This window comes from Fukomys damarensis, unplaced genomic scaffold (genome assembly GCF_012274545.1).
Source record: "Fukomys damarensis isolate Sample0158 unplaced genomic scaffold, DMR_v1.0_HiC HiC_scaffold_33, whole genome shotgun sequence".
Lineage (NCBI taxonomy): Eukaryota > Metazoa > Chordata > Mammalia > Rodentia > Bathyergidae > Fukomys > Fukomys damarensis.
In genome coordinates, this window is record NW_022900945.1 from 42,349,490 (window position 1) to 42,362,515 (window position 13,026).

At 34.9% G+C, this 13,026-nt stretch overlaps 1 protein-coding gene across 2 annotated transcripts in view; it reads left to right on the top strand.

Moving 5' to 3' along the window:
* Positions 1-12,760, top strand: part of Cept1 (choline/ethanolamine phosphotransferase 1) — a 36,736-nt gene extending 23,976 nt beyond the window's left edge. The window contains exons 5-9 of one of the 2 annotated variants that reach the window (XM_010606041.3): positions 2,588-2,672; positions 9,628-9,759; positions 10,216-10,374; positions 11,300-11,425; positions 11,978-12,760. In XM_010606041.3, the coding sequence (XP_010604343.1) occupies positions 2,588-2,672; positions 9,628-9,759; positions 10,216-10,374; positions 11,300-11,425; positions 11,978-12,097 (622 nt within the window). In that variant the 3' untranslated portion in view covers positions 12,098-12,760. The remainder of the gene's footprint in view (positions 1-2,587; positions 2,673-9,627; positions 9,760-10,215; positions 10,375-11,299; positions 11,426-11,977) is intronic. The other variant, XM_010606040.3, reaches the window with a different exon arrangement.
* The last annotated feature ends 266 nt before the right edge of the window (positions 12,761-13,026 follow it).

Here is a 13,026-nt window from a genome sequence, read left to right on the forward strand (position 1 = left end):
TGTTGGTACCAGGGATCAAACTCGGGACCTTGCACTTGCAAGGCAGATGATGGAACCACTGAGCTAAATCCCCAGCCCTGTTGGCTTTTGCTTTTGAAGAATACCCCAATACTTGGGAATATTATGATCTATACCTCTACATTTTAGAAATAGTAATAATAAGAAGAAAGTTATTAGAGAAATGCCAAATTCTTGCCTATATATAATATCCTGCCATGTAAATGTCTTTGCTAAATGGCTAAAAACTTTAAAATGAATCCCTTTCTAATAAGGTACAGTAAATTGAGCCCATATGGAGACACTTCTATAGGAAGGTGTCAGAATGGACTGTCACATAACAAACTCTTCTAACAGAATCATCATCTCCTATTTATTATTAATTTCTGCCACACGTCTCTCTAAGCTTGCTTTTGTTTCCATCCTGGAAATGGCTTCGTGCTGTACCCTTTACGATTCTTAGTCAGTATTACAGCCACACTTCCGGGAGTGGTCATAGGCAGTTCTCGTGGTTCATAACAGAACAGGGCTCATTGTGGAGTTAGAGGACTACTCCAAAACAGATAAGGAAATAGGAAAAAACACTCTTAACTACCTGCTAACTGGTAAGTTTTCCCTGACCCTCTCTCCTAACATTAAGGCATTGTTGACCTAAATACAATAAGAATATCTGAATAGTTTAGAAATCTGTCCTCCAAAATTTCAAATAGACTGTACCATTAAACTTTCCCAAGGATTTCCAATTTGACACTTTGTAAATGTTTCCTCTTCTCTATTGTATTTATCCATGGTACAAAGATTAATTGCATGTGGCTCCCTCCATTTTTATTTTGTAATTCTATACTTTTGGCCCTTCCCCTTCCAAAAGGCTGCTTCATATGTCCAGCAAAATGTAAGATGTCTACCCTCCTTCACCCAAGACAGAGTTGATCATCTTTGACACCTACCTACCTGCTTAGTCTCCTGAGTCTGCTACTGAGTGTAATTCCCCTTATTGGCAACACCACCCACCAGGTCAGCTCTACAGATTATTCTTAGCCTACTTCAGTCCATTTTTTTTCAATAAATGTATATACCAACATAACTACATCATTATTTGTTTATAGCTAAATAGGCTTGTTTAATAAAACATTGTTCAGAAGATCATCATCAGTTTTTTTATTTTTGAGAGACTGTTTCAACCCACTTATCAAGGGTAAGTGAGCTTACATATCTCAAGCTCACATTATTGATTGTCTACTTTAAGTATCAGTTTTAGAAATGGGAACTCTATTTTTTGAAAATTGACCCCCCCATGCTATTGTTGACACCTAATTTTCTTAGACCGGTTACTTTTAATAAATTATTCACTTTGTTGTAGAACTACCACCATAAAAATGTATATAGTAGAAAGTCTCATCCTTATCTTTCAGCTGCTTCTCCAGTAAGTAACCATTCTTGGGCCGGGGATTTTTAGCTCAGTGGTTCTGCCGCCTGCCTCGCAAGCATAAGGACCCAAGTTCAATCCCCGGTACCAATAAATAAATAAATAAATAACCACTCTTCCAAAAATGTGACCTACAGTTACTGATAATAATAAAAGAATAATTCTCCCCTTTTTCATACAAAAAATAGTCTGTATGCATTCTGCAACTTTTTTCACTTAATATATATTTGTTATTTTTCCATATAAATATTTAGGGAGCTACTTTCTGTCCCACTATCTTTAAAAGCTGCAAAAATATCTCATTGTATGAAAGTACCATAATTTATCTTGCCACTCCCTCATCGGGAGTTTTTTTTAAGTTTTTGCTTTTATAAATAACTCTGTAATGAACAACCTTGTATAAGCAAGCATATATGCATTTGGACCCAGGAATTTGAAAATGCTAATCTGAAGATTGTATGCAGTACTAGTGTACAGAAGGAAAGGAACGCCGTCATATGCTTTGCTCCTCAATCCTTTTGCCTATATTCTATTTTTTTCCATACTTCTCATTTCTATTGCCCTTGTTTTGCATCGTGTTTGTCTCTTTTTTACTGTAAGATTGTGTTAGCAATCCCAAATTTAATTCTTGACTTCTTGACTGCTTTCAGTATCTTCTTTCCAAAAATGTGAGAGTAATTAATCTAGTGAGAATAAAAAGTTCAGAATTGGATGGATTGTTTCTTTTACTATGGCAGGCATCTAATGAATGTATCTAAATTTTAGTAAGTTTTTTGCAACGTCTCAGTGATTTATGTTACTTTAGTTAAAGCTTTCTCTTTCTTTTCATTTGATACTACAAAGCATTTATTGCAAGATTTCGTACTACATAGCCATGCAATGTAGTCCTCTGCTTGTTACTGAGAATTTAACACATGTCCCTTATTTTTGTTTTTGGTGGGAAAGGTTTAACTTCCAATGAGTCAGAAATTTTCCTTTGGAAAGGAGGGGTTTTTATTGCTCTGTGAATTTTATCAAATTAAAAGGCACTTTTTTCCCTTTCCTCGATATTTGAATTTTTTTTTTCCTATTGTGCATGATAGAGGAATGCTGCTATGCTTGCAAGTAATTAACTTGAAATTGTTTTGAGTAATTCTGCTTTTTCGGCTTTTTGTACCTAATCAGAATTGATGTGACTGAAGTGCAAATCTTCATAATAATCATGCATTTGCTGGCAGTGATTGGAGGACCACCTTTTTGGCAATCTATGGTAACTTTGTTCACCTGTGTACCCCAATAATGCATGTTGTCTTTTGCCTCTGTTTTCTATTATGGGATAACCCAGTTCAAAGTTAATATGTAAAATTATTTTTCTGAAAGTAAAAAAGTTACAACAAGCAGTAGAACACAAACCTCTTTAATATATGGTGAATTTCCCTATTTGGAGATCTGTAATACATTAGGTGTGTTATAAGGCCATTTTCCAAGGCTTTGAGGATTGAATCATTATTGTCATCTTATTTTACATATGAGGAAATAGCAGGTAATATAATAAATCATCCAGTGGTAAGATGAAACTAGACCTTTTATTCTTTTTTCTGAACTATAGTCTGTAGTATTTATGCATGTGATTAAAGACGAATAACAAATTTGGAACACTGGGCAAGGTGCCATACGCCTATAATCCCAGCATTCTGGAGGCTAAGGCAAGAGGATTACCCAGAGTTCGAGGCCAGTCTGGGCTGCATAGTGAGTTCAAGGCGAGCCTGAACTCCATATCGAGATCCTGTCTCAAAAAACAAAACAAGAAAATATTTTGAGTGGTAAAAGAAACAGGATAAATGCTAATTGAATGCAATCAATGCCATGGGATTATTTTAACAAGTCAGGACCTTGCTTTTCAGTCTGACCTGAAATGTTGGCATTCTACAAACATGAATTATTTTTTCTGCACCTTTGAGAGAGAAAATATATCAGGGCATAGAACGTGAGCTGTGGAACCAGACTACCTGCATTTAATCCAGGCTCCACTGCCTACTATATGAACAAAATATGTAACTCTCTCTGGCTTCATTTCTTGCTGGGTAAAATGAGGACAATTATAATGCCCATAAAGTTACTTGTGAATTAAGCAAGTTAATATTTGTAAAGCACTTAAAATAGTAGCTATCAAATAATAATCAATGAAAGATGATGCTTATTATTTGAATATTTTCAATTGAATTTCTAAGATTTAGGTCAAAATAGCTTATTCTTTCTGATCATCAGTTAACTACCAGTCACCACCACCACCCCTTCAGAATTACAATAAACAACAGTAAACTGGAATAATTCCAAAACCATTCATGATTTCCAAAACCATTTATGTATGTAATAACATTCATACTTCTTAGATTTTACTGTAGAAATCCTGTTGGTTTTAAAAACTAATGTGTATATATGAATTTTACTGCTTTTGCTCTTTGGTAGATTTTTTTTTAATGTCGCATTATGGGAAGGACAGAACAGATTTTTGTTTTCTTTTTTTTGTGTGCGTGGTACTGGAGATCAAACTCAGGACCTTGCACTTGCAAGGCAGGCACAATGCCACTGAGCTAAATCCCCAGCCCAGAAAACCCAAATATAATACCTAAACCTCCAATTGACTATATTGCTTATTATTTTGTAGGCTTTGTGGGATAAACTAAAAATCATTTTGAATATCTTGAACATATATAAATTGTGTATAAAGTTTCAGCACATTTATATTTTAAAAATTAGACTTCTAGCTTTACCATTTGAAAACAAGTTAGCATCTGGTTTTTATATATCTAATTATGCTCAAATATGGAAATACATGGAATATTGTTGTAAATGAAATTATCTACATACGTTACACCTGTATCTTCATTTTTTAGAGGCTATCTGGCAGTAAGTTCCTCCAGATTTGCCTTTTCTCTTTCTCTGTAGGATCTGTACATACTATCTGTATATGCATATGACATAAAATTTGTAAAGTTCAAACATTTTGTCATATCTTGAAATTAACATAATCTAAGATAATTATCTTTTAAAATCTAAGATAATCTAAGGTAATAAAATCATTGCAATTTTTAAAAAATTATCATTGAAACTCTCAGATTTAAATCTGAAATGAAGTTCCAAAGCCAAGCAATCTAAATTTAAGATAAATAAGATTAGATTGCAGTAAGAAAACAAATTCTGTGGGGTATGGTAGCACATACATGCAGTCCCAGCACTTAGGAGGCTGAGGCAGGAGGATAACTGCAAATTTGAGGCCAGTCTGAGCTACATAGTAAGTTCAAGGCAGCCTGAACTACCTAACAAGACACTGTCTCCAAACAAAGAAAAGACAAAGGAAGCAGATTCTTGGCCTCCTGTCCTATTAGCTTCATTGGTCCAACTGTTAGCATTATTAAACTAAAAGAGAAGAAACGACCTGAGTTGGGTGGTAATAGAAAACTGAGTAACATGTTCCAGCAGATTCCCATAATTGACCTGAGGACCCTTGGGTTTCCCTTGTCCAAAATACTTGTGACCAAAAATGTTTCATATTTTAGATTATTTCAGATTTTGGAATATTTGCATAAATACCAGTTGGACGTCTCTAACCTAAAAATCCAAAATTTGAAATGCTCCAAATCTGCAACCTTTTGAGGGTCAAATTTTGGACTTTAGCATTGGAGATGTATAACCTGTATTTTTACTTGCCTTATGGGTTATGATTATAACACTATGAATATAGTGGTTTTTGTTGGTTGGTTGGTTGGTTGGTTGTTTGGTTTTTTTTGAGACAGGGTCTCACTCTAGTTGAGACTGACCTGGAATTCACTATGTAGCCCAGGCTGGTTTTGAACTCAGCGATCCGCCTGCCTCAGCCTCCTGAGTGGTGGGATTAAAGGTGTGCACCACCACGCCCCGCTACAGTGTTTTGAATTGCATTATGTTAGTTCAAGGATGGTTACTACATGTAGTGCTTCCATTTATTCGAGTGCCAAAATGGAAAAAGGATATAAATTTTTCATCTTTTTGATTGAGGGCATAAAACAAATAATTGCCAGGGCCGGGGATTTAGCTCAGTGGTTCCACCACCTGCCTCTCAAGCATAAGGTCCTGAGTTCAATCCCCAGTACCAAAAAGAATTAAAAATAAAAACAAATAAAACAAATAATTGCTATCCAAATCCTCATTAAATTAATCCTCACTAAATCAGATTAGATTAAATGACTTCTACTGATATTCAGGAAGCAAATTTATGATAAAAAAAAAAAAACAGTGCAAATGTCTTCATAAGGTTGATTCCTGAAGATCAGCTATTTTTCACAGGTAAGTGATTTACATCTTTTATATTTGGATTCCTTGCTGCTTTTCTTTTTCCCAAAGAGATACGTTTATACTCATGGTTGCAATTAGTTTGTGTTGTTATTGTTTTCCTGGAGTTTTTTGTTTGTTTGCTTGGTTGGTTGGTTGATTTTGTTTTTGCTTTTTTAAGGAAAGGAAATTATTTTAATATACAAAAGTTAGGATATGGTTTGCATCTTGCATGAAACAAAAACATTTTTTGTGTGTTTTCCCCAAAGCATATTTCCCTTTGAAATATATTCTATCTATTCACTAGAGAGAATGTCCTCACCTTGAAAGACCCACATATAATCCACTTATATTTACTTTGTAGCGTTTTGTCTCATTTTTTGAAATAAAGAACTTAATTCATACATGGTGACTTAAACACATGGTGGGTACTATAAACATTTTCTGTATTTGGGTGGAATTCATGTAAATGAAAGTGATTTATAAATAGGCATGCCCATATTTCTTTGAAAAAAAGCATCAATTCTGTAAATATTTTCTATTTTTGCTAAAATCTACAAAATAAGAACATTTATTATGCTCATCAGAAAACAAGTTTGTTTAATAAGTTATAATTACATTAATCCAAATTATCGGATTAATAATAATTAAATAATTAGGGTGTTCATTATAATCTGGCAGAGGTGCTAACAATTTGAGGTTGGTTTGTTGTTTGTTGGTTTTTTTCTTTTTTTCATATCTAATCGCTTTCCAACGTGTATTACATTTTGATTGATATTATTTGATATTTTTATGAGAGGATTTTCCCTTGGCTATTGAACAGATACCGTAATCCAAGGATTTTTGCCTTCCTTCCCCCACCACCCTTGGGATTAAAGATTAAACCCAGAGCCTTTGCACTGAGATACAGCCCAAACTCCAAGTTGGTTGGTTGGTTGGTTCTGAGACAGGGTCTCACTAAATGACCCAGGCTGGACCTGGATTTTTCTAGCCTCCTGCCTCAGCCTCCCAGGGTGCTAGGATTACAAGTGTGTGCCACCAAACCCAGTTCCCAAGCAAATTCTTAATCATCACAGGTTTTAAAGACTACTGAAATTCCAGACAGGCCTGAGATAAGTGGGGTTTTTTTTTTTTCAGCTTTAATTGAGTTTATTGGTACATTTTAGGGATACAGTACAGTTACATTCATTGTTGGGATCTTGTACCTCTACATGACAAGTCTTGATTCTCATTTAAGTGTTTTTAAGATAGCTCTTTGGTTATTTCTATAGAGTAGATGAACTTTGGCTACCTTTACTGAGTTATAAGAGGAAGATGACAGAAAAAGAAAAATTGGAAAACACAGGTGGTACCCATCTATCATAGGTGTGGAACAAAAAGAACAATGCTTCTAGCTAGTTAATACTTTTCTTCACCTGGTGCCAGTTTCTAAGGGATCACCTCTGACTCCAGCTTTCCTTCACTTTGTCTCACATTTTCTTTTAACTACCTACCTTTTTTAGTGTTAGTGTGAGAGCAAGCTATTTCTTCATACTCTCTCAAAATAACTGTACCTACACAGTAGGAGAAGGGAAGATCTTAATATTTATTCAACAAATGTATATTGAGCACCTACAAAAATCAGGCTCTAGAAAAAATACACAAATCAGTTCAAACAAATCCTGTACCCAAAAGCTTCTATTTCAGTGTATATAACTAATATCTTACAGAAGTGGTGAGAGCCTAAAAATGTTTATACTTTTCTCTTAGATCTTAGCTTGCTTGCTTACTTTGTGATCCAAGCCATGTACTAATGTCTATGTTTATTCTTTCTTCTTTCAAAGGGCAACAATTTCCATGATCCTAAAGCATTGTCACCAAATTGTAAATACAGATATGATGCTAATCTGTTCAATCGTGACACAGATTACTATTACACACAGTTGGCACTCATCCAGTACCCTGTCCCTAATACAGGGATGTCCCTGTATTGGAGTAACGCTCCGCTTCTTTTGGAATCTGGGCAAGTGTAGTATTTCCGCCTTTGCTAGAGACATCTTTTGTCTTTATGGAGGGAAGAATGGGAGGGATGGCTGGAAGAGAGACTGGAACTAGGAAAGTAATCAGAGTATAGAATTGTCGTCAGGTACATCAGATTTAGATTGTAATGTCCCTAGTTTTCTGAACTACAACAGGAAAACCCATGGTATTTTACTCTTAATGAAAACAACGTTGGAACTTGGCGTGTCGAGTTGGATATCAGGGAATGAAGACCATTTAGGATGCTCCATAAAATTTTGACCTACCTCATTAGAAAATCAAATTCTTCTGCAGTACATTTTGAAATTTGAACAGTTGATTGCTTCTTGGCTTTTTGGCTAAGATCAAGTGAAATTTGAACAGTTGATTTCAGTTTTTTTTTTAAGAGCTGCAGTTTTGCAAGAGGTCACTGAGTTATATAAACAAGAGTTAGGTTCTTAAAAGTTTTGAAGAAATGGAGTATCCAAACAATAAGATTCATGCCTGCCAATTTTACTGTGATTTTAAACATTATAAAAAGAAAAGGAAATGTCCCATTTCCAATTTGATTTTCAAAGTATGGGCAGATGACTCTCCTCAAAAGTACTGTATAGCCCTAATTAAAATGTTTTCAGCTGGCCTGTAAGTCCAGCACTTGGGAGGCTAAGACAGGAGGATCACTGTGAGTTCGAGACCAGCCTGGGCTACATAGTTCCAGGTCAGTCTCAACTACACAGTGAGACCCTGTCTCAAAACAAACAAACAAAAAAACAAAACAAAAATGTTTCCAGCTGGGCATGGTGGCACACACCTGTAATCTCAGCTCTCTGGGAGCCTGAGACAAGGATTACAAGTTTGAGCCCAGGCAGGGCAACTTAGTGACTTAGCAAGACCCTGTCTCAAAATTTAAAATGGTTTGTAGCTCAGTGTGAAGGCCCTATGTACGTTCAGTACCCAGTGATGAACCATTGTGGGCTTTTAGAATCTTGTTTCTATAATTGTTTATTTCTGTTGCTAGAATTTATCTTACTGTTAGCTTCTTTTCAATTCATATTGGACAAATTTTGAAAGCAGAAGATCTAAGAAGAATGCAAAAGAGAAGAGAATCTGAAATGACTTTAGAAGTTTAGCATAAATATCTTTCATTTTAAATGAGGGATATTGTGCTTGCAAGATTAACCACATATTATCAATCCACTCAGCCCCTCTTACATTAGGTAAATCAACCCACATTTTCAGTATACAGTCCTATAGCAATACATTATTTACTTTTTTCTGAAAACCGTATTAAAATTTTGGATACGCACTTGTAGAGCTGTATCAGTGCAGTTGCGCTTTGTAGGACTTTTCTCCTTCATGTGAACACCACCTCAGTTGCCCTCAGCGTTCACTAGCTGCTTCCATCCAACTTGGAGTTGGAGACTCTTCAGAGTACAACTGTTTTCTTCCATTCTCTACTTTGCAGATATTAAAATCTAGTTGCAAATATTTTTATACCTTTTTGTTCCATACTTTCCTACAATAATGAACGCACTACAGCCTTAGAAGTAGAGTTCATAATACACACAAAGAAAAAGCCTAGGCTCATTCCTTTATAAAAAGGCCAGAAGACAGCCTAGATACTCTTACCAGACTTCTGGAATGCATTCAGAAAACCTTACTTAGCTAATGGCACAAATTAATAAACTTGAGTTTATATTTTTATGGTTGATATCAGAATGAGAGTATTTCTTGTACAGACTCATCTCTTGAGACTTGTTACAATGCTTATAATGAAGCAGAAAAAGATGCTTCCATTGCTTGAAATACTAACTGGAAGGAATGGAGAAAATCTGGGAATATAAATCAAATTTTATACTGTTTTCTTGTTTTAGTTTGTTTATATTTTAATTGTTCTTTCTTTCTACCCATTGAAGATTCCAGTGCTGAATGTTCAAATGAAAATTTTTCCTGCACTTTGTACTGTAGCAGGGACCATATTTTCCTGTACAAATTACTTCCGTGTAATCTTCACAGGTGGTGTTGGCAAAAATGGATCGACAATAGCAGTGAGTATATTTTTAGATTTTCAGTTATTTCCAAACTAGGCCTTGGTTTGTGGTCACTTTTTCAGTTGAAATGTATAAAATAATTTAATTTAGAAATTCTCCTTATCTTTGAAACAAAAAAAAGGACGTAACTTGTTGTATGTGTACATCCATAAATTTATACATACATATATATATATATGCCTATTTTTGTGCATACACACACTTAAACAGTTTTAATGAGTATGACCTGCTTTGTAAAGATAAGCTTTGCCTGTTGTGTGAAAATTTGAATTTGTGCCTTACCAATTCATGTTGCTGTTTTTTATTACCCATTCTGATGTTTGGTTTATAGAAATTGTTGGCTGTTAAGCGCCATGAGCTTCAAGAACATTTTAACTGAACTACTTTATGGTAAATCCATGGCACATCTTATGAGTATTGAATACTGTTACCTCTTCTCTTCACTCTGTACAGGGAACAAGTGTACTCTCTCCTTTTCTCCATATTGGATCAGTGATTACATTAGCTGTAATGATCTACAAGAAATCAGCAGTTCAGCTTTTTGAAAAGCATCCCTGTCTTTATATACTGACATTTGGTTTTGTATCAGCTAAAATTACTAATAAGCTTGTGGTAAGCACCTTGATTTGTATTTGTTTTTAAATTGCCTCTTATTTTGGTTTAATAGACCTGAGTTTTATTCTATAGTTGTTGTTTTTTTTAATCAGTCCTAGAGGTGGAAGTAAAACTGTCTTGACATCAACATGAGAGCTTTTTTCTTTCTTTTTTTTTTTTTGTCTTTTTTAAAAATTAATTTTATTGGTACATTTAAGGTATACAATATAATGACCTTCATCATTGGAAATTTGCACCTTCACATAATCCATCTTGGTTCTTATTTTTCCCTATTCCCCTACCCTCCCTACCCCTCCACCCCTCCTTGTCTACAAAGACTTTGTTTCTATTTTTTCTTTTCTCATATTAATTCCGTTCCCCACCTTTTCCCCTACCTTTCCCACTTCCTCTTCCACATTGAGGCGATACTCTTTAAGTGAAATAAATAGGACACACACATGTAAATACAAAATAGTTTCTCTGGTATGAGAAACTGAAAGTGTAAGAAAGGACTAAAAGGCATAATAATGTGAAATAGGAAGAAAAGGTGCAAAAAAGAGTATGAGAGCTATTTTTACTCTTACATAAAGCTGCAGTCTTACAGGTACAGGATACCTGAACCTCTTTGAACCTCTACAACTTTTTAACATTGTCTACTATTTCATTCGGTTGTTCAGTGTGTCTGCACTCATTAGTCTCAATCTGGACAATCAAATCAAGGCTCCTTATTTTTAAAAAAAGCATTTTTTGCCAGCTAAGTTAACATGGTATATCTGTTTCTCACCCACCCTTTACATTGTTGGGTTTTTAGTTCTGGAAATTCAATAACCATTACTAAATAATTCTTGAAATTTAATACTTGAGTATAATACTGATTTACTATTTTCCTCACAATTGCTATAATGTGAAAATGCCTGCAACACTGATTTTATTCTCTTCATAGGTTGCACACATGACAAAAAGTGAAATGCATTTGCATGACACGGCATTCATTGGTCCAGCACTTCTGTTTCTCGACCAGTATTTTAACAGCTTTATCGATGAGTATATTGTACTTTGGATTGCTCTAGTAAGTGTTATATTATGCCTTATTTCATAATTTGAGGCTACTTGTTTTCTTGTTTCAGCAAGAGAAAGATCATAGAATTGTTAACTGGGAATGTCAGAAATTCACATATATGAGACATCATAAGAGTTCCTCATGGCTTCATACTTAGCAGGGTTTTTTATTTTTTACATTATTCATGTTAGTCCTGCCTATATCAGGACTCATAAGTTCCAAATCTCTGGCTAAAGCAGAAATTCAAACGACAGTCTGTGGGCCCGGAGATGACTTATGCAGCCACAGCCGTTCATTCACATGCTGTCTGTGTCTGCTTTCATGCAATGGTAGCAGAGTTGTGACAAACACAATGTAATCCACAGAGTCTAATATATTTACTAAGAGTCTGTGGTTCCTTAATGTAAAGGAAAAATCATGAGGCAGTTTAATTACTATTGTATAGAATTCATAGTGAATCTGGAAAGAGAACAAAGTCAGAGGCCACTCCTCTTTTCTTTTTGGAAGCTTAGGGAGGGCTTAAGCTTGTGCTGAGAATCTAACAGTCTCTTTTCTTTCCAGGTCTTCTCTTTCTTTGATTTGATTCGCTACTGTGTCAGTGTTTGCAATCAGATTGCGTCTCACCTGCACATACATGTCTTTAGAATCAAGGTCTCTACAGGTCATTCTAATCATCATTAATGATTTAGTGGTGTTATATAGGAAACTCATGTTTTCCGCAGGAAAGAATCCGAACATATTAAAGAGAATGGGGGTGGGTAAGAACAAATATAATTTATAATAATCAATGTTGTATAACTTTTATTCTTTGTTATTGGTAACACTTCCTAACTATCCTGTGTGAGAATGGAAATTTCAAGTCCCATCCTATAAATTGTCCATGTTGTCATACAGCATTTGGCCCAAGAAAGCATGCAGGAAAAAAATGCCACGTGTTTGTTAATTATCCTGGATATTGTCATGGGGAGCAGGTCTCAAATGGAGTTTCTAATGTAGAATATTTACAGGCCGAAAGGTGGTTGCTTTATACTTTTAACAAATCATTATCTTTTAGTAACATCCTTGTTTAGTGTCTTCTCAAGCTTTCTTTACTAAGGAGCTCCAGCTTATGACAGATACATCCCATTAGCTTGTGAGGTCCAATGAGTGAGAAGGACCTGGAATTTGGATTGAAAGGTTTTCTATCTTTACATTGTTGAGAGGGAAAAAAAAATTTTTTTTATCATTGCTCAAGAAATGCTATCTCTCATGGGCTTGGGAAATTCTGTTAGCATGCATTATATGATAACTTTGTCAATCCATTTTATTTTTTTAAATAAATATGTGATCTAAAAACCAGTTTTTTCTCAGTTTTATTCAGTGGAAAGATAAACTTAAGTTTTAATGTCATTTTTTTAAATTAGGCAAAATTAATTTGTTTTTTAATAAATAAGGAAATGCAGTCAGCTTTGTCATGATGTATCCTATAATCTTCCTATCTTATAGAAACTAACTTTGTTTTCCCTCTCAAGGGTTGTGTTGCAATAGTTGTCCTTGTGGTTATCCATCATTTGGGAATTTTAAGAACTTTCTCTTACATTTTCAGTGATTATGTAGGCCTCCCTGGTCAG